This window comes from Lacerta agilis, chromosome 6 (assembly GCF_009819535.1).
Source record: "Lacerta agilis isolate rLacAgi1 chromosome 6, rLacAgi1.pri, whole genome shotgun sequence".
In the NCBI taxonomy this organism is placed as follows: Eukaryota; Metazoa; Chordata; class Lepidosauria; order Squamata; family Lacertidae; genus Lacerta; species Lacerta agilis.
This window is the reverse complement of record NC_046317.1, coordinates 94,536,831-94,562,998: the sequence shown is the minus strand read 5'-3', so window position 1 is coordinate 94,562,998 and position 26,168 is coordinate 94,536,831. Positions and strand designations below refer to the sequence as shown.

At 52.1% G+C, this 26,168-nt stretch overlaps 2 protein-coding genes and 1 pseudogene across 3 annotated transcripts; 1 reads left to right on the top strand and 2 right to left on the bottom strand.

The window, feature by feature from the left end:
- The first annotated feature begins 5,167 nt into the window (after nt 1–5,167).
- LOC117049281 lies at nt 5,168–7,911 on the top strand (annotated as a pseudogene).
- A 1,652-nt stretch (nt 7,912–9,563) lies between these two features.
- Nucleotides 9,564–14,279, bottom strand: UBE2C (ubiquitin conjugating enzyme E2 C). The gene is made up of 6 exons (XM_033151061.1): nt 14,139–14,279; nt 13,863–13,890; nt 11,951–12,037; nt 10,909–11,113; nt 10,304–10,363; nt 9,564–9,790 (listed from the first exon to the last, which is right to left on the bottom strand). The coding sequence occupies exons 1-6, from the start codon at nt 14,240–14,242 to the stop codon at nt 9,732–9,734; spliced, it is 543 nt and encodes a 180-aa protein (XP_033006952.1). The 5' UTR covers nt 14,243–14,279; the 3' UTR covers nt 9,564–9,731.
- Nucleotides 14,280–16,379: 2,100 nt separating this feature from the next.
- DNTTIP1 (deoxynucleotidyltransferase terminal interacting protein 1) lies at nt 16,380–25,537 on the bottom strand. 2 transcript variants are annotated; one of them, XM_033153912.1, is made up of 13 exons: nt 25,370–25,537; nt 25,186–25,256; nt 23,532–23,628; nt 23,168–23,266; nt 20,672–20,740; nt 20,401–20,457; nt 19,799–19,860; nt 19,201–19,246; nt 18,820–18,878; nt 18,403–18,463; nt 17,514–17,585; nt 16,939–16,994; nt 16,380–16,678 (listed from the first exon to the last, which is right to left on the bottom strand). In XM_033153912.1, exons 1-13 carry the CDS (start codon nt 25,520–25,522, stop codon nt 16,540–16,542), a joined length of 1,041 nt encoding a protein of 346 aa, XP_033009803.1. In that variant the 5' UTR covers nt 25,523–25,537; the 3' UTR covers nt 16,380–16,539. The 2 variants fall into 2 exon arrangements, with proteins under 2 accessions (XP_033009803.1, XP_033009804.1); XM_033153913.1 differs by lacking the exons at nt 16,380–16,678; nt 16,939–16,994 and having other exon boundaries at nt 17,521–17,585; nt 19,799–19,874.
- Between the last annotated feature and the right edge of the window lie 631 nt (nt 25,538–26,168).

Sequence of the window (26,168 nt, the reverse complement as noted above, 5' to 3'; positions counted from 1 at the left end):
TTCCGTGCGTTGTGGTGACACACCATGGGGCTCTGTCTGAAGGCAACACAGGTCTGCCTGCTTCTGCTGTTCTGCAGCTGGGCAGCCCGTTCTGACGAAACCTCCCAGTCCGTTGAGCCCATGGTGAGATTTGATAAAAAAAACAATATTAATTGGTAAGTGACATAAATTTAAACATAAACTTGTTGGACGTACAAATATGTCTCTCCTGGGAAGCAGTTGATCTGCCACGACTCCCATACCAGTCCCTTTCCCTACCCTGAGAAAGAAGTGGATGAGGAAGGGATATAGGCTTTTCACTTTCGGTGGGGGAGAAAGACCCTTATTCCCTTCCCCAGGCTCCTCCTTGTGTCTTGCTCAGACTCAGAGAACCAGTTTCTTCCCTTACACACCATAAACTCAGCATAAACCTAGCTCCCTAGGGAGGCAGGGTCAAGCACTGGATAGCAGTGCTGTCAAGTATCCCGTTTTCCCCGGGATTCTCCCTTATTTCAAGCAGTTTCCCGCTGCTCTCCCTTATTTTTTATTTCCCTTAAATTTCCCGTTTTTAATGGAAGCAGCTCCTCCCCTGCTGGCCAGAGACTGGGTGGGAAGACCTCGCCTACTTGGAGAGAAAAGCCTCAGCCCTCAAAGCAAGTGGGAGCCGTTTCCCGTGCTTACAGGGGGGTGTATTCCTCCCCCTGCATCAGCCCCTATCCGTTGCCGCCGAGCCCCTCAGCCGGCCAACAGGGTTAGCTGGCGGGCGGAGCCTGGCTGCCTTTGAGCAGCTGCTGCTTCCTGTCCTGTTTTGATGGGATCAGACAAGAAGACGATGGGGCTCCATTGCGTGGAGCACATGGCTGCCCTCCTCTTTGCTCCGCTCCGAGCGCGGGCCCGGCATATGACTGTCCCCGGGATAGGTGAGACTGCTGATCCCTTATTTTCAAATCCGAAACTTGACAGCTATGCTGGATAGATGGACCCGGCTCTTTGCTGAGACAACATCTTCTGATGCTCAGCCATTGGGAGCTGCAGAGGGAGATCTGACTCCACCTTTGCCTGGACTTGCCTCAGCCTTCTGGCCTGGCTAGACTAGACTGGCTTGAGCAGATTCCGGCTTCTGCTCCCCCTGCAAGCCCCACACTTCAAGAGAACAGGAAACATACCCCCCCCCATCAGCTCCAATGCAACTCAATTAAAATGATTTAAATGGGAACAAAACACATCTTTCTGTTTTTGCGGTCCTTTAGAGACAGACCACAGGACGCGGGTGGCGCTGTGGTCTAAACCACTGAGCCTAGGGCATCTGCTGCATAGAAATCAGGCTCCCCTCCAAAAAGAGCAAACCTGTCACTGAGCCATCACGGTGTAGCATCACTCTCACTGGGGTGTCTAGGGGGGAAGCCTATAAGCAAACTGGTGGCACTGTGGAGGGGCGCGGGTGGCGCTGTGGGTTAAACCACAGAGCCTAGGGCTTGCTGATCAGAAGGTTGGCGATTCGGATCCGGGGTGAGCTCCCGTTGCTCAGTCCCTGCTCCTGCCCACCTAGCAGTTCAAAAGCACGTCAAAGTGCAAGTAGATAAATAGGTACCGCTCTGGCGGGAAGGTGCACTGCTCTGGTTTCGCCAGAAGCGGTTTACTCATGCTGGCCACATGACCCGGAAGCTGTACGCTGGCTCCCTCAGCCAATAAAGGGAGATGAGCACCACAACCCCAGAGTGATCCGCGACTGGACCTAACGGTCAGGGGTCCCTTTACCTTTACTTATAAGCAAGCTTTACAAAGCCTGGTTTAAAATCTTGGTTAAACAAGAACCCTGACTAGACTTAATTGTTTAAAGGGGGGAAATTTAGAGGGGGGTGTCCTGCTAATAAGCTAAACGGAGGCTGGATGGTGATCTGTTAAGGATTCTTTAGCTGAGATTCCTGCATTGCAGGGGGTTGGACTAGATGACCCTTGGTGTCCCTTCCAACTGCACAGTTCTAATAGTAATGGAGGAATGGCCTTACCTGTGGGCTGCTTCATGGTGAGCTATGGCAACCTGGCTCTGCTGGTCTAATTCACGAGCTGGCATATCTCCTCCATCACCATAATTCAAAAGCATCAATTCTTCGGCAATCAGAATTCTTTATGGTCCAGTTCTCACTTCCGTACATCACCACTGGGAAAACCATAGAAGTCAATTTTTAATTGTTATTTATAATTGTTGCTTTTTTCTGTGTTTTGTTTTTTCAATATTATTTTTTGTGGATTATAATGTATAGATTATATGTCTCTTAGGGAGTTTGTTTGTTTGTTTGTTTGTTTGTTTGTTTGTTTGTTTCTATTGGTTGATTTGATATGGTTGTATTTTAGAAGTCTGAAATTAAATAAAGCTATTTTAAAATTTAAAAAAAAAAAACTATACGGACCTTTGTCGGCAAGGTGACGTCTCTGCTTTTTCAGATGCTGTCTAGGTTTGTCATCGCTTTTCTCCCAAGAAGCAGGCATCTTTTAATTTTGTGACTGCTGTAACCATCTGCAGTGATCATGGATCCCAAGAAAGTAAAAATCTCTCACTGCCTCCATTTCTTCCCCTTCTATTTGCCAGGAGGTGATGGGACCAGTGGCCATGATCTTAGTTTTTTTGATGTTGAGCTTCAGACCATATCTTGCGCTCTCCTCTTTCACCCTCATTAAAAGTTTCTTTAATTCCTCCTCACTTTCTTCTATCAAGGTTGTCTCATCTGAGGTTGTTGATATTTCTTCCGGCAATCTTAATTCCGGTTTGGGATTCATCCAGTCCAGCCTTTCGCATGCTGAATTCTGCACATAATTTAAATAAGCAGGGGGACAATATACAGCCTTGTCGTACTCCTTTCTCAATTTTGAACCAATCAATTATTCCATATCCAGTTCTAACTGTAGCTTGTGGTCCACCAAGACCCCGGGATCCTTTTCATGTGCACTGCCCGTAAGTCAGGTGTCCCCCATCTTCTATTTGTGCATCTGGTTCTTCTTGCCTGTTGAAATCCATTTTGTTAGCTTGCACCCAGTTCTCCAGTCTGTTAAGGTAATATTGAATTCTGATTCTGTCTTCTGTGGCATTAGCTACCCCTTCGAGTTTGGTGTCATCTGCAAATTTGATGAGCATCACCTCCAAGTCAAATTTGATGAGCATCCTCATCCAAGTCATTTATAAATACGTTAAACAACAAGGAGTCCAGGAGAGAACCCTGCAGCTTGCCATTTTTTCCAGGATGACGAGAAACCATTAATGAGTACTCTTTGGGTTCGGACACTAAGAGGATGCTGGAGTGGATGGCAATTGGCTAGATCCAGCAGGTGATTCTTGTGCTATTTTTGATTGATTGTCACGGGGAAATTATCTGGACCAGGATCCAGCTGCACCCACACACTCAAATCTGCTTGGCTTCTGTCCCAGCCCAACCCAGGAGAGGCGGGGGAGAGGGAAGAGGATATATGGCTGCCAATCAGAGCCTTGAGCACCATTCAGAGCCCCCTCCCAGCATGACGTCCACCAGGTTCTCCTTCTTCTTTGTGATGGGTCCCTGGCTCATCCTCTGGGCTCTGCTGCCATCCATGCTATGTAAGTTTGGGGATTGCTTGGAGGGGCAAAGAATCAGGAAGGCATGGAGTCGGGCAGTCAGTTTAGGGTATTTATTCCCTGCCTTCTTCACGGATGGGATTCTAAGTAGACACCCCTGCCCTGTGCGGCTGCTGTGCACCTGGCTTCAGCCAGTGGACCTCAAGGCTCCAGCGAAAACCAAACTGGCCCCTGAAAACCTCACCTCATCTCTGAGCAGAGGGAGGTGGAGGGTGCTGCAGTTGGTGGTGGTAGGACCTCTGAAGGACGGTATCTGATGGGCTTTAGCCTCCTGGAAGAGAGAAGCCGACTCCAGCACTCTCTTACTTCCGAAGGAGCCTGCATCCAAGTGCCTGCATGCCATGTCTTGTGGGGGAAAGGGAAAGGAAGCCAAGCAATGGTTCATGCAGCCTTTGAAAAGCTGAAGGTGGCAGAGCTTGGGTTAGGGGGTGCTTAGGTGCTGAAATCCAATGCAGCTTCCAAATTAGAAGAAACCAAGTCCCAGCCCACATTCAGGCATAGCAGATGATGTCAAACCCTTTGGAGCAAATGCCCAGATCCTGCACCGATGCCCAGATCCTGCACTATCAACCTCAGAATAAAGATGCTTTGAAAGTATTTGGGGGAGCGTGGGGCTTCCATACTCTAGCAAAATATAATGGAAGAATGTTGTGCATCCACCACCCTTTTCATCTCCGGGGGGGGGGGGCAGAGCAGAAAAGAGGGGTCTCCTTTTGTATTATTAAAACAACGGGTTTTCTTGCTTTGCTGTGGGCTTGGGAGAGTGCATGCAAAATCCTTGCTTTTCTAATGGTGCCATGTGGCTGCCCTGCAGGTTGGCAGAGGAACATCAAATTTCCTAGTAGGGAGGAGAATGAGATCCAGTGTGCTTAATCATGAAGCTTGAAGAGAAACTCACACTGCTCAGAGTCCTCTGGGAAGACTACACAGAGCCTCCCTTCAGGGTGGATAATACTCCTTCACTCAATGCATATCTGATCCATGGAACTCCCTGCCACAGGAGGCACTGGTGGCCACCAACCTTTAAAAGTGGAATGGGCAAATTCACGGGGGAGGAGAAGGCTATCAATGGCTCCTAGGCACAACGGCTCAGCTCTGCCCCCAGCGTCCGAGGCCGTAAATGCCTCTAAATACCAGTTTCTGGGAGCACAAGTAAGGACAGTCAGCGTGGCTCCCAGGTCCTGCTCAGAGGCTTCCCATTCGAGAGATCTGGTGGTCAAGTTGAGAACAAAGTGGAACGTCTCCACCCCCATCATTCTGCCCAGACACTGAGGTCCAGTGCCGAGGGCCTTCTGGTGGTTCCCTCCCTGCAAGAAGCCAAGTTACAGGGAACCAGGCAGAGGGCCTTCTTGGTGGTGGCTCCTGCCCTGTGGAACGCCCTCCCATCAGATGTCAAAGGAATAAACAACTATCTGATGTTTAGAAGACATCTGAAGGCAGCCCTGTTTAGGGAAGTTTTTTAATGACTGATGTTTTAATGTATTTTTAATCTCCTGTTGGAAGCCGCCCAGAGTGGCTGGGGAAACCCAGCCAGATGGGCGGGGTATAAGTAATAAATTGTTGTTGTTGTTGTTGTTGTTGTTTGATGCTGATGGTAGTGAAGACATCAGCGCCAAAGTGTAGGGCACCATCATAATGAGCAATTACTGTTCCCAACCCTAACCCTGCGGAAAGCCATCTAATTAGACTTTAATTTGATTTTGACCTGTTTTTAGGAGGTAATTTAATTATTGTTTGATTTTATACCAATGTTATATATCTGATATTAGCTTCCCTGAGCCTGACTTCGGCTGGGGAGGGCAGGATATGAATAAAAGTTGTTGTTGTTGTTCTCATGAGGGTGCTGGGCTAGGTGCCCATCAAAGAGGAGCTGGACGCCATAATAGAGGAGGTGGATGTGGATGGTGAGGAGGGGCTGCATCTGAGGGGGGGGGGGTGAAAGGAGGCTGAGAGAGAGCTGGAGGGGGCAACCCTCACCCTTGTCCCCGGGACCCTCCCTGCAGGCAGCAGATCCATCGACTTGGTGGATGCCAGGGCAAAATGGGAGAAGGAGCTGGCCGAGTGCTTCCGCATCTTTGACAGGTGAGGCCGAGATGGGTCGGGGGGGGGCAGCAGAAGCCCCTCCTGCCCGGAGAAGGGCTTTTAAAAAGGCTGAACAGCTGGGGCAATGCTCAGATCACACACAGAGATACTTATGCTCTGCCAAGAGTCTTGACAGGACCCCCATTCAAAGCTCCTTATGGCAGCTGGACTGGCGTTGAGTCACAGAACTATAGAACTGGAAGGGATCCCCCAAAGGTCCTCTAGTCTAACCCCCTGCAGCGCAGGAATCGCAGCTAAGGCATCCCTGGCAGGTGACCAGCCGACCTCTGTGCAAAAGCCTCCAGCGAAGGAGAGTCCGCTCCACCGTCAAACGACCCTTATTGTCAAAACAAATGTGCTGTGATATAGTGATTAGAGTGTTGGATGAGGACCCGGGAGACCAGGGTTCAAATCCTCCCCCCTCTCCACTGTGAAGCTCCCTGGGGCCTGTCACTGCCTCTCAGCCTGACCTACCTCACAGGGTGGTTGTGGGGATGAAGAGCAGGAGATCAACGTAGGCCACCTGGAGCTCCTTGGAGGAGAAAGGTGGACTACAGATGCAGTCAGTAAAGAAGTTCTGTCTGTGGGACTCTGGGTCTGGTGACGTGGATCAGACCGGGAGAGTTCCCCTGGTCAGGATTGCAAACCAGGAAGGGGTGGGCCACCCTTTGTTGTCCCCGCCTGCAGTTAGACAAAGGAGAATATGACCTCCTCCACCGCCAACCATCCAAGCTGGGGCACCGTAGAGCGGAGATTTCCCCACCTGCTGTGCCTTCAGCTCTTCCCAGAGCTAGCATTCCTACCCAGAGGCCTAATAATAACTAGGCAGAGCTAAGTGTGGCCCTCCTTAGCAACTGCTTGGTCCCTGCCCAGCTGGTGCCAGGCTCGGAGGAGAAGAGTTGGGGGTCACCAACCCTGGGGTGCTTGTGTGGAATCAGAAGGCCACATGCAGCCTCACCCTGGCAAACCAGTGGGGAGCCTTCCCTCCCCACCAGTCTGCCACAGGCTAACCCATCCAAAACACACACACTGGTTCCATCTAGAGAAGTGGGGCAGGGGGTTCCACCCCATATGTCACTTGCAGAGCCAACAAACCAACTGAATCCAGACAAGATCGGCTCTCCGATCTGGGCGCTGGTGAGCATCTTGTTCTAGACGGGGTGACACTGCCCTCAAAGGAGCAGGCGCATAGCTAGGGGGTGCTCCTTTGGCAGGTGGCCTCTGCACCACTGTGCCACCCTTGGAGAGAGAGAGATTGAGGGCGCTTTTCCTCAATGCTCTCTGCAGGAGACTTCCTGGCAGGGAGAATATCAACTCTGAGAACCATTGCACCCATTGTTTCTTGTCTTCTGGGCCCGTTTTAGGGCGTTAAGGCTGAAGGAACACCTCTTCCCACACCAAGCTGGCTGCATTTTAAGATCTGCTAGGGGGCTGTTTCTTGCCTTTGGAAAGACCTCTCTGGTCTTCCCAACTTTAAGCATTAGAGTGCAGAGAAGGCATCCCACCCCTTAGGAGAAGACAGTGCCTGCTCAGAGAAACCATGTCCCCACAGCAGTTCCCATAGAGTTGGAAGGGACCCAGAGGGTCATCTTCACCCCCTCCAGCCTCTCAATAGCCTTCTTAAACTGGGGTGCCCAGACCGGGCTCTGATCAGACTGCAGTGATGGGTTTAAATCAGGAGCTGAGTGCTGCCTCCCTCAACACTTCTCCTCCCCCTACCCCAAAACAGGAATGGCGGTGTCTTCGTAGATGAAAAGGAGCTGCTTGAGATCTTGCACAAAGTTGGAGAGCATCTCGATGAAGACGAGAATGAGGAGCTCATGAAGGATGGTGACAAAAACAACGATGGCCGGGTCGACCTTGACGGTGAGTGGATCAGCTGAGCCTTTCTTTGGAGCTGGAGGGCAGCTCTGTCACCCTTCCACCAGCCCCACAGGCTCCCCATCCTACTGGGCAGTATATGAATTTTATATAAAAACAAGTAAATCAATTCCCAGCTTCGATGGAAATATGCTTCCCTCTTCCTTCCTGGGCTCTTGGCAACCTGGCCAGAGTCCTTCATCTGGGAGGGTTGGAGCCACAGCCAGACCTGATCTGGGTTAGGTTGCTGCCCCCTCCAGATCCTGCTGCTCAGGATTGTGGTTTGTGGATTCAGCGCTCCTTGGCCCCATCCTGCTTCAGGACTGACCCGTCTTCCGTCTCCCCCTACAGAGTTACTGAAGGTGAGGGAGGAATTGCAGTAAAGCGACTCAATACATTCCTGCCAAGTTGAGGGCCGCTGCCACCCGCCAAGCCGGCCCCCTCTTGCCTCTGCTCCAGCTGCCAAGCCTCGCCTTTTGAGCTGCCCCCACCCCTCCAGCCCTGTTCCAGCCTGCTGCTCCAACACAGCTCAGAGACTCATTTCGGCTCCGCTTTGGGGGTGCCCACCGACCCCCAAGCCTGTGACCCTCTATTTATAGCACTCAACACGTCAATAAAGAGCAAAGGACTGGAGCTGAGCGTCGTCTGCAGTGGGGACCTGACCCAGACTCTGGGAAGGCTGATGGGGGGGGGGAGGTTGATGGGAGCAGATGGCGGGGACCTCTGGGTGTGGGTGGTCCACAAATCCCAACACCCCATCGTACTTTGCGGGGGTTGGGCTAGATGGCCCTTGGGGTCCCTTTCAAACTCTACAATCCTGTTTTCATGAGCCCCGACCTTTGGGCCAGGCTGGCTCCTGGCAATGAGGGGAGCTGGAGTCCAGCAACTTCAAGGGGGCCACAGATCCCTCTCCCCCCTGGAGTGGCAACCAGAAATGGGAGGGGTGGGGCAGGGCATACAGAGATCTTTTCCTGGGGCTGAGAAGAGGCAGCTGCACACCGTGGGGCAGAGTCCCACTTCCGCAAGAGAGACAAATCAAGGTTCTCTCTCTGTCAGGGCTGCAGAGCAAAGGCTGTTAGCCCTGCAGGAGACTCCAAGCAGGCAGAGGAGGTCTCAGCTGAAGGCTCAAAAAAGGCCAGGGAGAAAGGCCAGTTGGCTCCAGAAAAGCGACTGGGGCAACATTCAGGACCAACAACAGGACAGGCCTTCATTGGAGGAGTTTAGACAGCGGTTGTTGTGGCCCTCGGGCAGGGATCCCCAAACTCTGCCCTCCAGATGTTTTGGGACTACAACTCCCATCACCCCTAGCTAACAGGACCAGTGGTCAGGGATGATGGGAGTTGTAGTCCCAAAACATCTGGAGGGCAGAGTTTGGGGATGCCTGGGCTAGAGGGTGATCCTTGGGGGTTCCTCCCAAGCCGACATCTTCTCCAAGCCCATCACCAGCTCCTGGAATTCAAAGCTGCAAGAGGCAGCGAATGGCAGCCGTATTTTTCTGTGTATAAGACGCCCCCATGTATAAGACGCCTCCTATTTTGGGGGGGGGGGGGCTCAAATTTAAGAAAATGGGAGGAGATGGCTCCATGTATAAGACGACCCCCATTTTTTAGTATAATTTTAAAAGAAAAAAACCTATACATGGGAAAGTATGGTAATTTAACCGGGGGTGGGGGGAGATCCAGCAGCGCTTTTCTTGGGCAGTCTCAAGAACCCTTAGCAAGCCCCTGTCATTTATTATTATTATTACTATTTATTAATTAATTTTGTTAGTCGCTTTATCTTGGCTAAGGCTACTCTCCTGGCTGCCTACAAAACTTCCTCCCCAAGCCAGCAACCCACACCCGGGCTCCCATGTGTAAAATGAGGTGTACACCCCCCTCGGCCCAGTGGCCAGCCCCCTCTTGTAGCATCCATAGGGAGAGGTGCTCTGAGCTGACCCCACACCTCTGGGTTTAAATATAGGGGCCAGGTGAGCAGCAGAAGCAGACAGGCCCCCCCCCAGCGAGCAGGAACCAGGACCCCGTTTAGAAAAAGTACCAAAAAGAAAACAGGTTTATTTATACATTAATCCACAGGACAAAATGCCAAATAAATTTAAAAACGAGTCTATAATACAGTGTGGCATTCACACAGAAAGTGGTGCTAAGACAGGCACACCACCAGGGGGGAGACGGAAGACAGGAGTGGGGCGTGGGGGGGGGCATCAGGTATCCTGGTTCCTCATATGCTTTGCATAGGATTCGTGAAGGAGCTTCTTGTAGGCTGTGGAGGGAAGAGACACGGAAATGCAGGTCAGCAGAAGGAGGCTGGGGCTGAGCAACAGCACTCCCCCCCCCAAAAAAAACAGAACATCCCCCTCCCCTCCCGCAGGCCATGTCCAATGGGACTGCAATAGCAGTCGGTGGTTCGAGCAAGAGACAACCACACATCCTGATTTCTGTGGGGTGGGGGGCCAAAGGATCCAGCGCTGTGGCTTTGATTCCTCCCCGTCTCGCTTCCTCGGGCCTCCAAACAGCCCCCAACACTCCCTCCGCCCCCCCCCCCCCCAATCTCAAGTGTCTCTGGCTCCTCGCCTGCGGGCCAAGGCCCATTCTCTGCCTCCAAGTTCCAGAGGACTGCCCCCTCGGTGGGCTGTGTACAGGTCCTCTGTACATGCTCCAAGGCATGGATCCTTGCAGCATCCTATGGGGCTCAGAAGGAGGTACTTCAAAAGACCCCCCCCCCATTGCTATGCCTCCCTCCCTTGATGCATAATCTGAATCTCGAGACACGCACCTGCCTGGTCTTTCCAGAGCTCTGCAGCCTCCGTGTTGAGCGGACTATCGATGTTTGGCTCTGAGGGGAGAGATTTGCTGTCAGGGCAGGGGCTGCGGTCGGCAAAGACCCAAGACTGCCTGGGTGGGTGGGGGGATCCTTTAACTGCACCCCCTACGCGCCAAAAACAGGCCAGGGGACTCTTCCAAGCTCAGAAACCCCCATCAGCTCCCACGGCAGAAGTTGCAGCCAGGAAGATCTTCTGAGCACAGCCCCAGGAATTATTCGGGGGCGGGGGAAAGGATGCAGGTTTTCAAAGAATCAAAAAGCCGGAAGAGACCCCCAAGGGTCATCTAGCCCAACCCCCTGCAACGCACGAATCGTGGCTAAATCAGTTTTGGGTTTTCGGTGCCGCCAACGAGGGAAAAAGGAATGAGGTGCGGAGAACGGCTTTCGTGGTGGAACAAGCAAGAAAGATCATGCAAGCCCACCTTGAACTCCGGGTAGGAGTTCTTGTCCAGGTAGAGCAGCAGGAAGCCAGTGCGGGTTGTTTCACTGGGGCTGGAGGGGCCAGGCCTGGAGTCGGGGGGCAGAAGCAGCCCCCCCCCGCCCCACTTCTGACTCACCTCCCAGCAGGCTCTGGATGGAGAGAAGGATTGTCCGGACGTCGTAGAGAGCGGACCACTTGTCCTTGAGGATGTCCAGGCAGATGTTTCCCTGCAGGTCCACGTTGGGGTGGTAGCAGGGGGTGAGGAATTTGACGGTGGGCGCGTTGTAAGGGTACCCACTGGGGAACTCCAAGGACAGCTTGTACCTCAGCTCCTCATACACCTTTTTTGGGGAGGGGGCAGCGGAGGAGGTCGGGAGAAGAGCAGAGAGGCATAAATCAGACGCTTGGGTGGAATTTCGAAGCTCCTGCATTCCATCCGATTATAAATAACTGCATTCATATTTCATCTTTTCTAAAGGAGCTCAAGGGAGCGTGCCTAGTTCTTCCCTTCCAACAACCCTGCGAGGGAGGCTAGGCTGAGAGGCAGGTGACCAGTCCTCAATGTGGGGATTCAATCCCCGTCCCAAATTCTGACGCACTAACCGTTGCACCACGCTGCCTCTCTTGGCCTCCTGCCTCAAGGAAAGATACCCAACTCCACTTGCTTCCACCCTTTCCCGTCATTTCTAGCTGTTCACTGTGAGAACAGAACGCTGCAGGAGATTCGGGACCCCTTTGACCTCAGGCAGCAGCCATTCCCTTTTGCCTTCTGGAGATCCTGTGAAGCGCTTGAAATTTGTCAGCCGTTTTCCTATATGCCTCATTTCCCAGGAAATAACTTAGATGCAATCTCCAAACTGCTCTGCCCTGAGCGGCAGGACCCAAAAGGCTTCTGCAAGAGACGACAGTGGCCTGAACTTCAGTCTCTGCCTTCTAACCACGGGATGCGGGCTAAATACACAACCATAACAGAATGCACTCTTCACGTGCACAGAGGTCATGTTGCATTGCATGTTCCCAGGTCTGCACAGCACTGCCAAGCACCCGGGACCCTCAGATGGACATTGCTGTTCCCAGGACAAACGGATGGTAGCAGCATGGCTCATTTGGTGTCCCTGTCTTAACCAACCCCCCCCCCCCGAGGTTCCTGGCACTTCCTCCCCCCTGACCCAACTCACCGTCCCAGTTGCTCCATTAATGGTCCCGATCCACTTGAAGAGGTTGTCTGACTCTGGGAAGGCTGAGATCCCTTTATCCCCAGACATCTGCGTGGAGAAACAGGCTAGAGGGGCTGCAGACCCACATTCTTCCCCCGGGGCAATAGGGCGCCCACCTCAGGCAGCGCACAGCCTCACAAGCTGCCCCTCCATTAGTACTGTTTAGGGAAGTTCTTTTTTTCCCTTTAGTCATTTGGTAAGGGAAGAGTGAAGATCAATCAGAAGGCTAGAATTAATGTACTGGGTTGGAGAATCTCTCTGTATATTGTCAGTTGTTGATCGCTTTGTTGGAGTACGATCCTGTGCTGTGATTTCCAATTCAAGCCTAGAAGCCTTGGCACTCTTAGTGGGAGTAACTAGAGGTCTGACGTAACTGTCTGTAAAGTACCTTTTAAAGATGATATTCCATCTTCTCATATAACAGTTCTTTTGAATTAGAAGAGATGGAGAGGTGGGGGAGCTAAAGGTAAGAATTATCCTTTTCAAAAGGGTGCCCCTTGATAGCCAGGTAATTCCTGCTAATTCTGAGGGTAAGATATTGCGATGTAGAATTTGTGATAGTGCCTCTAATATTTTCCATTTGCTGTCCCACCTGTTAACATTGTCCATATTATTTCCAACTAAGACCACCACTTTCCGATCTTGAAGTATCAAATTTGATTTGAGGGATTTATAGGTTTTGTTTGGAGCTTGCTTATTTGGTGCTTTTTGTGGCGAAGAATGGCAAATATTTTTGGGACTCCCTCTAGTGGCACATGCAATTTAGGGAAGTTCTTAATGTTTGAGGTTTTATTCTGTTTTTAGTGTTCTGTTGGGAGCCACCCAGAGTGGCTGGGGAAACCCAGCCAGATGGGCGGGGTACAAATAATAAAATTTATTACTGCCCACAAAACCCTCAGCAACTTGGGGCCAGTTTACCTAGGAGCTTGCCTTGCCTCCTATCTGCCCACTCAACCTCTTCAGACCGTGAATCGGGCCCTGTCACAGGTGCCACACAATGCGCATTTCACATTTGTAAGAACTTGAATTTTTCAGGGCAGCATCTGCACTTTGGAACTCCCTGCCTCTTGACATGAGGCCGGTGTCTTCACTGCACGCTTTATGGTGCCTGAGGGGGATATTTTTTATTTATGCCCCATACTTGGTTTTACTGTATCCATGTGGACTTTTTACAGGTAGGTAGCCGTGTTGGTCTGCCATAGTCAAAACAAAATAAAAAAAAACCTTCCAGTAGCACCTTAGAGACCAACTAAGTTTGTTCTTGGTATGAGCTTTCGTGTGTATCTGAAGAAGTGTGCATGCACATGAAAGCTCATACCAAGAACAAACTTAGTTGGTCTCTAAGGTGCTACTGGAAGGATTTATTTTTTATTTTTTATTAAGTTTTGACATGTGGATGTTGTATTTTGTTTGGTTTGCCCTTCGGCAAGATAAAGCGACTCACAATTTCTTGTTTAGACAAGTGGATGTGTTTCAATTTTTTCCAGCACATTTTTCTTGTAACCTTTTGTGTTTTAACTCATTGCTGTATTTTTTCGTGGGATCTTTTGTTGTTTTGACTTTTTTCTATACTGTGCTGAGGTTTTTAGCTACAATCAAGTGGGGGGTATAAATTTAACGAAGCAAGCAAGCAAATAAATAAATAGATGAATGGCGATGCCCCAGCCAAGGGGCACCCAGGGGCGCTGGCTCTGTTCTGGGGTGCTCAAGACATTCAAGATGGATCTTTGGCCTTCCCTGGCGGAGCCAAGGCACCCCATCCCCCCTTAAATGGCACCCACCCTGGGCTGGGCAGAAGGCAGGAAGCCCCCCCCCCCGGCTCTCCAGCCAGAAGCAGAGCAGCAGTTCAAGGGCCGCTGAAAGGGCGACTCACCATCAAAGTCATCAGCTCCTGTTGCAGCCTGTGGAGCGGAGACGGGGAAAAAACAGGGTTAGAGCGGCAGCAACAGGGCGGGGTCCGGAAAGAGAAGGTCGGCAGCGGGCACTCTGCACGCGCTCAGGAGCCCCCTTACCCCCGCAAACAGGAAGAAGCACGGAGGTACCTCTGCACGCGCCCAGGAGCCCGCCGACCTCCTCCCTTCCCCCGCCGACAGCAAGGGCCGCCGAGGCACTCTGCACGCGCCCAGGAGCCCGCCGTCCCCCTACCTACCTGCTCCGCACGGAGCCTCGGGCGGCGGCGCTGCCGGGCTCGGCCGCCTTCCTGGAGGCTGCTGCGGCGGCGGCGGCGCCGGGGTCGGTGTTCTGCGAGGCCATGGCGGGCTGAGCGGTCGTCGCCTGCGCTGCGCTGCGCCTTCTCGCCCGGCAGCTGCCGAAGTTTGAATGTTGCAAAGCTCCGCCGGCGCGGCCAATCAGCGCCGCGCTCGCGTTCGATCCGCCCAATGGGAGCGCGCGCGCCGCGGGGGGCGTCCTGGAAACGGGCGGCGGGCGCGGCGGGATTGGCCGAGGGGCTCGGCGGGAGGGAGGCCGCCCATTGGCTGCCCGTGGCCGACTCAGAAAGAAAGGAAGCCGAGGGCGGATTTCTTAAAGGGGCCGCGGCCTTCAATTGGAAGAGCCTCGCCCGCCCGCCCAGGACTCCGGGCCCTCCCCCAAGGACTCTTGGGAACTGTAGTTCGCACGGAGCTACAGTTCCCAGAGCCTTTAGCAAACTAGTTACCCGGATTTTTTCGGGATGTGCGCGTGGAAGTGATGTGTTTAAAATGCATGGTGTGCAATCTGCGCTTATTCAAGACTTGCACTGGCCTACCTCGCAGGGGTGTACTGTACTGGGTTAAAAAATAAAATCCTGTGCACAATTCTGGTTGCCTCACCTCCCAAAAGCATCTGAGAGAGCTGGGAAAGGATCAGGAAAGGGCAATCGAAACGATCAAGGGGATGAAGCAGCTCCTGGACTAGGAAACATTGCAGCATTTGGGACTTTTTGGTTTAGAGAAGGCACGTCCAACAGATAGATCATGATCTACCGGTAGATCACTGGACGCCTGTGGTAGATCACTGGCTCCCCCAAAGAAGCTCAACAACTTTGGCTCCCCTTAAAAAAGCTCAATTTATTTGCCCTGCACCCCCCAAAACAGGGCTTTCCTTCTCCCTAAAAAAAGCTCAACAACTCTGTCCTGAATGCCTAAAAAAGGGGCCTTTCCTCCTCTCCAGAAAGCTCAACAACTTTGACCTGAACTCCCCCAAAAGGGGGTAGATCACTGCCAGTTTTTAATTCTGTAAGTAGATCACAGTCTCTTGGGAGTTGGCCACCCCTGGTTTAGAGGAAAGGGATGAGGTGCTCCAGTGAGATGATGGGGGTGCAGTGGATAGGCCTGCGTCACATTCCTCCCAAGGCAACTTGGCTGCTCCAGTATCCCCCCCCCCCAAAACCCCTTCCTTCTCTTCTTCCCTCTGCTGTTTCCCCTCCAGCCAGTTCCGCTCTCCTTTCTACAGCCAGTTCCGCTTCTCCTCCCTTTTCCTTTCCTTGGCTCCTCCCCCTCCACCAATACTTTCCTCTTTCCTGCTTCCGTGTTCCCTGAAACCCAAACTCTGCTGTCCACACATTCAAGCACTCCTTCTCCTTCCCACCTTCAGTTTTTATGGCTTATTTTTCTTTCTTCCACGTGTCCTTGGACTCCAGGTCCCATCAGCCACAGCCAACAGGGCCAATGCTTAGGGCTGATGGGAGTTTAGTCCAGCAGGCCACAGGTTCCCCAATTGTGCTTTACACAGTAAGCCTTGAGAATAGGGTGTGTCATCGCCCCCCCCCACGCTTTGACTGGCAGAAGTGGCTGTGTTACAGGTGCACATTAAGACCCCTTTTCTGCATTTGTAAGGACTCAAGTCCTTAAGTGTGGCACCCACTTCACTTTGGAACTCCCTGCCTATGGACACCAGGCAGGAGCCTTCACCATATTCAGCACCTGCTAAAAACATTTTTGTTTAGACATGCCTGTCCAGAGGCTTAGTTAATGCCAGTCTTAATCTGTTTTCAGCCTAGTGCTATTTCAACTTTTTGGAAAGCCTTAAATTATTGTTAATTTTATTGCCTTATAATTTTTGCAAACTGCTTTGATGTTCTTACAAGCAAGCACTGTATAAAATTTATGAAATAATAAATAGTAATAAGTATTATTATTACTCATCAGATCCCCCCTGCCTGCTTCCTTCCTGTGTCCACCCACAAGGGAATCTGCAAAGCTCGTGCTCAGCGGGACAGAGAGAAGGGAGCAGCTTCTGCCGCTTTCCCCCTCCCGAGAGCTGTTGGAGACCCCCCCCCCCTTTTCAAAAAAGAGGCTTATTGCATGGAGCTCCACCCCACGGACTTGTGGATCCACCAGCCTGCTGCACTTTTGGTTCAGGGACAGGCCTTTTCCCTGCGCCCTCCCAGCTTTTCAAGAGAGACACAGTGGGGTCAGGCGGACGTGTTTATTTCCAAACTATTCCAAAGAGCAAGAAGAAGATTAAAGTACAGAAACAGGAAGCAGGTGAGCCCCTGGGAAGGATCCTGTGCTGCATCACTGCCCAAGGGTGACCAGGATGGGCCCGGTGGAGGGCGAGGACAGGATGAGGCCCTATGTGTCCTGAGTCCCCTCCGGCGGTGGCGGCTCCCCTTCGCTGCGAAGGGTCTCCATGAACCTCCGCATCTTGGCGGTCATCCACGGCGGGGGATTGAAGGGCTTCAGTTCGTCCATCTTCAGATCCATGGAAGAACTGTGGGAGGAGAGAGGAAGACCCCGTGAAGAGGGGGCAGCTCTTAGGGTGCAACAGGACAGGAAAGCCAGCTTAGGACTCGGGCCTGTCTGCCTCTCAAACTGTCGTCCCCCCAGCACCAGGCACTTGAGACCACGTGGGTCCTCCGAGACTTGGAGGGCTGGCTCCATGCACACCCACACACCCTGCGCAGGGCACAAAGCTTAGCTGTGCACAGGGGCAAAATCTGCACCCCAAGCAGGGCCTGCTCTGTAACTCACCGGTAATCATCGCTCACAGCCAGATCCTGGATGTCCTCTTCCAGGAGGAGATATGCCTTGGGAAGGAGAGAGACAGACCGAGGAGTTGCTAGCTACGGCAAGGCCACAGTTTGCAACCCCCAACTCCCCTTGCAAAGGAGAAGCCAGCCCAGCCCAGCCCACAGCTCTCAGGTGCTTGCCAAGCAAGCTTGTTTTCTGCTGCTCCAGAGGGGAGGATCCGAACCGGTGGATTCAAATGACAACAAGGGAGATGCCAGCTAAACATCTGGAAGAACTGTCTGAAGCCAAGAGCAGTTCAACAGTGGAGCGGACTCCCCCAGAAGGTGATGGGCTCTCCTTCATCAGAGGCTGGGCAGTCTTCTGTCAGGGATGCCTTAGCTGTGGTTGCTGCACTGCAGCAGGGGGCTGGGCTGGATGACCTTTGGGTTCCCTTCTGGCTCTAGGAATTCTATGGAAGCTGCATAAAGGAAGCAGCAGAGGCCCTGGACGGCAGAAGGTCTCATAAACGCCACTAAATCTGTTGTGCTGTTGAAAGTGCATTCAGTTCTGCTTTCTTCAGGATTTGGGACGCTCACCATTTTGCCCCCCGTGGCTCTCATGTGCTGCTGTTCGGCCAGCCAGTGCTTGTCTTGAGGATCAGCTGCATACTGGAAGAGAGACAGAAGTCCAGAGGACGCGGGTGACACATACTGCGATGAAGCAATGCAGGCCGGGCTGTGAGAGACCTCCGGAAGGAAAAGAGTGTCCCGTTCTGGGCACCACAATTTAAGGAGGATATTGACAACTGTGGCTCCTGCACTGCAGGGGGTTGGGATAGATGACCCTTGGGGTCCCTTCCAACTCTACCATTCTGTGATTCTATGAAAAACGGAGAGAGGTTGTGCCGGCACCCTGGGGGTCTGCTGTGCAAACGTCTCCTCACATCCTAAGACTTCTCTGCTGCTCAGGGGTGGAAAAGGAGGTCTGAGTTGTGTGTGGGTGGAAAGGAAACACCAGGGACAATGGTCCACATACACACATGTACACACACACAGGGAAGATCAGTGAGTTCTACCGCAATCACTCAAAACACAAATACTCAGGAGCCAGAGGACAGTACAGTCGTACCTCGGGTTACGTACTTTTCGGGTTACGAACTCCGGTAACCTGGAAGCGCAACCCGGAGTGTGCATGACACACAGATGTGCAGGAGCGTTCTGCGCAGTTTGCAGACGCATTCACGCATGTGCAAACCGCTACTTTCATTTTTTTTGCACGCTTGTTCGGGGGCTGCGTACTTTTCGGGTTACGAACTGTAACCCGGAACCAATTACGTACGCAACCCGGGGTACCGCCGTAATAGACAGGGAAAGAAAACCACGTCTGCTTTCCTAGGTGGGGTCTGTCAAGATCCGACACACTTCCTCTGTGGTCCAAGGGCAGGGGATGTTGAGGGGCGGAGTCAAGAGGGGTTGAATGACTGACCTTGAACAGGTGGGGGTGCTTGATGTAGAGCCTGCCTCTGGTTCCTCCCATCCCGAGGGCTCTGAATCAGAAACAAAGGGGGGGGGGTTAGAATTCTGCACCTGGTAAATTGCACCCCACCCTTGCCGCCCAGCCATATGCCTAAAGCAGGCATGTCCAAAGTCTGTTTCGGGGACCTAATCTGGTATAACCCGGCCCCTGTGGCAGTTTATATCCTGGGGTAAAATTGTAAAAAAATAAATTTAAAAAATCTCTGTAACATGTTCACTTCATCAAATCTGGCCCTCTTTGGAAAAAAAAAATGGGACACTCCTGGCCTAAAGAGACCTCAGCCCGTCTCTCAAATAAGCACTGACCAGCTCAGTACTCTGCTTGTCTCCAAGGGGTTGTGTGCCCCCATGTCTGGCAAAGGCTTACTTGTTGGCCCTTGATCCAAGGACAAAGGTAGTGGCCTCTGTGATCCGCGAAGGATTCCACTGCAAGGCGGCGGCAGCAGCAGGAGGAAGAGGAAAAGGAGAGAAGTTAGATTGCTCCTGCTCCCCCCACTACATCCCCGCTTCAGGTTTTGCTGCTGACTCTTGTCTTACCCTGGGCAAGTCTTAGTGTTAATGTGCACTCAGCACAGGTTCTGAGTGCGAGCCAGATTGTCAAACCTGCCAAAGGGCCACACAGCAGCCCTCCCCTGACAGCTGGTGTTCAGCAGAACTGGATCTGGCAGAAGAGCTCCCTGCCTGCAGGAAGGTCCCCCCACCTGCCCCCCTTTTCCCCAGGGGGTGGGGGCTGCAGTGCACAGCCTACCTTGGGACCATCTCTCTGCACTGGCTCGCAGGACTTGGTTTTCCACCTGAAAGGAGAGAAGGCACCGGAGCTGAGAATCATGCGACAAAATGTGAATCGGAAAGGGCCGGGTGCTCTGCTTTGAGGAGACTCAACCCTACCCAAAGCCCAATGGGATCAATTGCAAGGCTGATGGCCTGGTCTCTCCGGTGTCTGCTCCCGAGAGATGAGCCAAGCCAGAGCCTCATCACCACCAGGAGGTGCCCTCATTTGGGAAGGCCTGTTCCCTCCCCTCCCTGGCTCAATCACACTCGGGGAAGGGATGCAGCTCAGGGGCAGAGCATCTGCCTTGCATGGCAAAGGTCTCTGGATCAACCCCCAGCATCTCCAGGTACGGCTGGGAGAGACCTCCTGCCTTCCGAGAGCTGCTGCCAGTCAGTGTCGGCAATACTGAGCTAGCTGGGCCAATGGCCTGATTCAGTATAAGGCTGCTTTGCTCTCTCTGCTGCTGAGCCGGCTCCTGCCTTCGTCTCAGCAGGGACTCTCCGAAGCACTGTGGGGGGGGGGGAATGGAGGTTGCAGCATAGACCCCCTCAGCCCAGCTGGACGCCACACTTACGTGCTCCCGATTGAAGCCGCTCGGTCGTTTGCCTGGCTCTGTCCTGGAGGCCGCCCTTTCCTCTGAAAAGGGACATCTTTTATTACAGTATCTCCTGGCCAACAGTTGCTCCTCCTGGTGGTGCAAGCGTTGCCCCCACTGGGAGCAGACCTCCCCCCCCCCCGCCCACAACTACAGAAGCAGCACAGCACAGGCAGGGGCCTGAATAATAACAATAACAACAACAACAACAACAATAATAAATTTATTTATACCCCACCCATCTGGCTGGGTTTTCCCAGCCACTCTGGGCATTCCCAACAGAATTAATGATGATGATGATGATAATAATGCGATAAAACACCAGACATTAAAAGCTTCCCTAAACAGGGCCTCCTTCAGATGTTTTCTAAAAGTCAGGTAGTTGTTTATTTCCTTTACATGGATGGGAGGGCATTTCACAGGGCAGGCGGCACTACCGAGAAGACCCTCTGCCTGGTGACGTACCCTGGTGACCCTCAGCCCCGATTTATCTTGAAGGGACAGGAGTTGAGCTCCAGAGTGACACCCCCCCCCCCCCGCTGCTGCTGCTGCTTCTCTAACGGCTCCCCAGGGTCTCCTACCTTTCTGGGGATGGGGCTTCCCTGCTGGCTCATCTCCTCCTCCATTGGCTTGGCACGCTGGTCAGGGAGAAGAGAGGCTCAGTTGGAAAAGGGAGAAGCATTCGCCTCTCCCCGCTCTGATGCTCCTTGGCCAGCAGGGCCCTTTGGGGCATTCCTGCTCCCCAAGTCCTCCGCAGGAAGAGGCACAGGGCTGATAGCCGATGGCTGCTCAGAGGCACCCAAAGCCCGGGCACCAGCCCCGCCCCTTGCAGGAGAGAGAAAAGGCTTCTACCTTCATCGCTGGCACTTCGTGGGGCAGCCTGGCAGCAGACTTCTTGCTGTCGCAGAAGAGGAGCTTGGCCTGCAGGGAGAGGAATGGGTCAGGCATGCAGCAGGGATGGCCGAGGCACCCAGTCTGTGCTCGGCACCCCCTGGAACCCTTAAGATCCTAGGCATCATATGCCAACTGCCAATTGCAGCCGCTCCAGGGCTTCTTAGGATGCCCACTGGGAAGCAGCAGGTGGTTGGGTGGGGCAATGCAAAACTTGGTCATATTATAGATATGGAAGCATGGGAACGATGGTGGAAAATGGATATAAAATTTACAGCATGTTATAGTCTAAGAGAAAATTATATGAAAAACATATATATCCTTGGTATCCAACACCGAGTAAATTGGCAAAAATGTATAAATCTAAATCAAATAAAGGTTGGAAATGTAAAGAGAAAGAAGGTTCTTTTTATCATATGTGGTGGTCTTGTAGTAAGGTTAAAGCTTACTGGGAAAGGATATGTAATGAATTGAAAAGGATGTTTAAATTAACGTTTGTAAAAAAAAAAAAAAAAAAACCCCAGAATCTTGTCTTTTGGGAATTATAGGGACAGAATTACCGAAACTGTATAGAAACTTTTTCATGTATGCTACTACAGCGGCAAGAATATTACTTGCCCAAAAATGGAAAGGAGCAGAAGTCCCAGCAAAAGGAAGGATGGATACAAAAACTTATGGAATATGCAGAAATGGCGAAACTTACCGGAAGAAAAAGAAATGAAGATGACAAACATTTTATAAAAGAATGGAAATGGTTTATTGGATATTTACAGACAAATGGTAAACATGTAAGAACATTGGCTGGATTGTTATAATAACCTGCAGTTTTATAAGAGTATATATTTGAAGTAGATGAATAAATGAGTTAAGTTAATTTGGATATGTAGAAGATATTAAAAATAAATTTAAGGAACCACCGTAAGAGGGGGAAGGAAGTCAAGTTTTGAAATGTTAAAATGATTGTAAAATTAGTGGAATGTATAAACCTGAAAAGAATGAATGAATAAATAAATAAATAAAAAGACTGGGGGGGGGGGCCAGAGCACAAGGACCCCAGTTTTAACAGCGGCAGCATGCGGGGAATCAGCAACCTCAAAATGTTGTGGAACTCCTACCCCCCATAGAATCCTAGAGTTGGAAGGGACCACAAGGGCCATCCAGTCCAACCCCCTGCCAAGCAGGAAACACCATCAAAGCATTCCTGACAGATGGCTGTCAAGCCTCCGCTTAAAGACCTCCAAAGAAGGAGACTCCACCACACTCCTTGGCAGCAAATTCCACTGTCCAACAGCTCTCACTGTCAGGAATTTCTTTCCTAATGTTTAGGTGGAATCTTCTTTCTTGTAGTTTGAATCTATTGCTCCGTGTCCGCTTCTCTGGAGCAGCAGAAAACAACCTTCGACCCTCCTCTATATGATATCCTTTGATATATTTGAACATGGCTATTATATCACAGTGAGAGATTTCACTTTTTTGGGTTCCACGATCACTGCAGATGGTGACAGCAGTCACGAAATTAGAAGACGCCTGCTTCTTGGGAGAAAAGCAATGACAAACCTAGACAGCATCTTAAAAAGCAAAGACATCACCTTGCCGACAAAGGTCCGTATAGTTAAAGCTATGGTTTTCCCAGTAGTAATGTATGGAAGTGAGAGCTGGACCATAAAGAAGGCTGATCGCCGAAGAATTGATGCTTTTGAATTATGGTGCTGGAGGAGACTCTTGAGAGTCCCATGGACTGCAAGAAGATCAAACCTATCCATTCTCAAAGAAATCAGCCCTGAGTGCTCACTGGAAGGACAGATCCTGAAGTTGAGGCTCCAGTACTTTGGCCACCTCATGAGAAGAGAAGACTCCCTGGAAAAGACCCTGGTGTTGGGAAAGATGGAGGGCACAAGGAGAAGGGGACGACAGAGGATGAGATGGTTGGACAGTGTTCTTGAAGCTACTAACATGAGTTTGGCCAAACTGCGAGAGGCAGTGAAGGATAGGCGTGCCTGGCGTGCTCTGGTCCATGGGGTCACGAAGAGTCGGACACGACTGAACGACTGAACAACAACAACATTATATCACACGCACCCAGAGGTGCGTATGGCACAAAAGAATGGAGGAAGAGGTACCCTGCTGGATGAGGTAACAGTGGGCGCCTCTAGCGCAGCACCCTGTTCTCACAGGGCCAAGCGGTTCTGGGAAACCCTCAAGCAGGGTCTGAGCACAAGGGCAGGACTCTCCCCTCCTGGGCCTTCCAGGAAGTGCTATTCAGACGCATCACTATCACGGCCAGACATCATCATCAGCAACGACATGCCTCACTCCCCCTGCAGCATCCTGCTATGCAGAGGTGGCTTCATCCTGGGAGATCCTGAGACCTGCTTATGTTGCTTTCTGCCCCCAAAGGAGGGTCTCCCCCCCCCCGGGCACTCATTCCTGAAACAAGGAACACCCTCAGGCACCCACCTGTTCCAGGCAACTCCGGCACGTCTCTTGGATGAGCTGCTCTGTGTCCACGTCCTCCCCGACATTCTCTCGCACGTTCCCCGCTGCCTTCTGGAAGAACTTGGGAACAACAGGGATGGCACAGACCAAATTAGCTGCCCCTCAAAGTGCCACCCATCCCTTCCCTTCCCAAGCTTCACCTGACTCAGCATACTGTGAGGTGGTTGAAACCTGGCCCAGCAGCTCCCTTACTGCTGCCTCCACAGAAGCTCCAATGGGCTGAGTGGGGGGGAAGGAGAGGGAGGTCCAGCCTCATAGCTGGCAGGACTCCTGCACCACCTCACAAGGCTGGCAGGTCCAGCACGGGCCGTTCTGCTGTTCTTACCTTCATGTACTTGCTGAAGACAGCCTGGATCTCTTCGTTGATGCTGGGCTGCAGAACGGCTCGGAGCAGGTCCATGGAAACCACGGGGTCTGTGAAACTGGACCGAGAGATGGCTGGACGCAGCCGACAAACACATACACACCCCTGACACAGGCCAGCCCTGGGCTCTGCAGCACAACGTAAGCAGAGTCTGCTGGATCAGGCCAATGGCCTATCTGTTTTCAGTGGCCAACCAGGTACCCATTAGAGGGGTCCCTCATGCAGGATCTGAGCACAAGAGCAACTCTCCCCTCCTGTGGTTTCCTGCAACTGGTATTCAGAAGTGTCGCTGCCTCCGGCCACAGAGGCAGAGCAGAGCCACCCTGGCTAGGAGCCATTGATAGCCTCTCCTCCATTAATCAGTCCCAAGCACGCGGTTTATTGTTTTGTTCTTGTTTTTATTATGTATTTTGTGTTTCCATCTTGCATTTATATGCAGTGAACCTCCCTGAGATCTATGGATGAAGGGTGACATACAAATCTAAATAATAATAATAAATAAATAAATAATAATAGTAATAATAATTTGAAGCCATCTGGTTTGGCGGCCATCTCTTCCCTTCTGCAGGAGTGAATTCTGCAGTTCAACGTTGTGTCATGTGAAGAAGGACCTTGCTTTACCTGTTCCAAACCTTCCCACCTGCAGCTTCATTGTTAATCTGACCTGCAGGAAGTGTGGCCCCTTGGGCGAGGCAAAGGAGGGGAGGGAGGGCGGGATAATGACCTTTCCTTCTTTTGCAGAGTTTTTGTGTCATGAGGACAGGCTCCTAATCTGCTTATTCATTTTTGTTGGTGAGCCCATAGCCTGGACGCTTGCCTTCGGTTACTTGCTGTGGCATGTGTGTGTGTGTGTGTGTGTGAGAGAGAGATAAGGATTATTGGGTCCAATCAGCCCCATCGCTTCCTATGCTGTGGGGTGAGTGAGGTCTTTCTCATGAGCATCCTTGGCCCAGGGGGATGGAGCTGGTAGCGAAGGGCAGGTGATGGGGGAGAGACTGGCTTGGTCGGGGCTCCTCTTGCCATTGTCGCGTGTGGGGTGTGTGCAGGGCCAGATTTAGGTTTGATGAGGCCCTCAGCTCCTGAAGGTAATGGGGCCCTTTATATGTCCAGCTGTCCTTTGTCAACAACAAATTGTTGCTGTTTTTCGTGTTGAATATATGCTCTATGGTCATTTATGGACCTAACAGGTATCTAAAGTCATTTGCACATAACAAAATATGTGATATTTTAGGGAGCAGGCAGGGACCATTACTTACACCAGGCATAGGCCTACAACTCCCATCATCCCTAGCTAACAGGACCAGTGGTCAGGGATGACGGGAATTGTAGTCCTTCAAAACATCTGGAGGGCCGAGTTTGCCTATGCCAGACTTACATCATAGGAGCCTACACAACACTGTTGCTGTAGGCAGGTTTTATTTTATTTGCTTTTTTATCTTATATTTTGGAAATGTACACCCAGTTTTTTCCTTTAATTTTTTTTGCCCCCCCCCCTAGAGCTTGTTTAGCTTATAGGTAAATCTGGCACTGGGTGTGTGTGTTTGTGTGTGTGTGGGGGGGGGGGAAGAGTTTCTCCCCTCGCCCCCCCTTTTCTCTCCCCCTCCCCCCCGCTCACCTGGTCATCACCTGCGACCTCCGCCCCCTCCGCTGCACCAGCCGGTGCTTGATCATGATGTTCCAGGGGCTCTGGGGGACGAGAGGCGCCTCACTCAGTGGGGGGGGTCTCTCTCTCTCTCTCCCCCGGGGAATGGGGCCCCCCTCCCCGCCCCCCCCCGCCCCTTCCGCAGCCCCTCCCTCACCGCGGCGCCCGACCCCCCGGGCCCGGCCTCCTCCTCGGCCTCCTCCTGCCCCGCCGCAGCCGCCGCCGCCGCCTCTTCGTCCTCCTCGTCCTCCTCGTCGCCCCGCTCGGGCTCCGGCGCCGGCTGCTGCTCGGCCTCCCGGGCGGCCCCCATCCTCCACGGAGAAAGAAGCTGGCGGGAAGGAGAGGCGCCCGGCAACACGTCATCGCCAGGCGCCGGAACCCGGAAGCGGAGACGCGTCGCCTTGGCAACGGCGTCCAGGCCGCGAGGGGGGGAGGGGGCAGGCAGACGAGGCGCTCCTGGGCATGGGCAGAGTGCCTCCCCACCACCTCCAGGGGAATACTTTTGTTTGCTTCTCTGGAATTGGAAGCCGAAAGGGACCCCCAGGGGCCATCTAGTCTCCCACTCCCTGCCTTGTTTACGGAAGCTTTTTAATATTTGGTGAATTATTGTATTTTAATATTTTGCTGGACCAGTGAGAGCTGGACCATAAAGAAGGCTGATCGCCGTAGAATTGATGCTTTTGAATTCTGGTGCTGGAGGAGACTCTTGAGAGTCCCATGGACTGCAAGAAGATCAAACCTATCCATTCTCAAGGAAATCGGCCCTGAGTGCTCACTAGAAGGACAGATCCTGAAGTTGAGGCTCCAGTACTTTGGCCACCTCATGAGAAGAGAAGAATCCCTGGAAAAGACCCTGATGTTGGGAAAGATGGAGGGCACAAGGAGAAGGGGACGACAGAGGATGAGATGGTTGGACAGTGTTCTCGAAGCTACTAACATGAGTTTGGCCAAACTGC

Coding starts and splice junctions, on each gene's coding strand:
- UBE2C (XM_033151061.1), bottom strand. CDS start 14,242: ATGGCCTCGCAGAACACCGACCCCGGCGCCGCCGCCGCCGCAGCAGCC. Junction 12,038..13,862: donor AGGAGCTGATGACTTTGATG/GTGAGTCGCCCT, acceptor TTCTCCACGCAG/ATGTCTGGGGATAAAGGGAT. Junction 9,791..10,303: donor GCTCTGGAAAGACCAGGCAG/GTGCGTGTCTCG, acceptor TTCCCTCCACAG/CCTACAAGAAGCTCCTTCAC.
- DNTTIP1 (XM_033153912.1), bottom strand. CDS start 25,522: ATGGGGGCCGCCCGGGAGGCCGAGCAGCAGCCGGCGCCGGAGCCCGAG. Junction 23,629..25,185: donor AGGTCGCAGGTGATGACCAG/GTGAGCGGGGGG, acceptor CTCTCGGTCCAG/TTTCACAGACCCCGTGGTTT. Junction 16,995..17,513: donor GAGCCACGGGGGGCAAAATG/GTGAGCGTCCCA, acceptor CTCCTTCCCAAG/GCATATCTCCTCCTGGAAGA.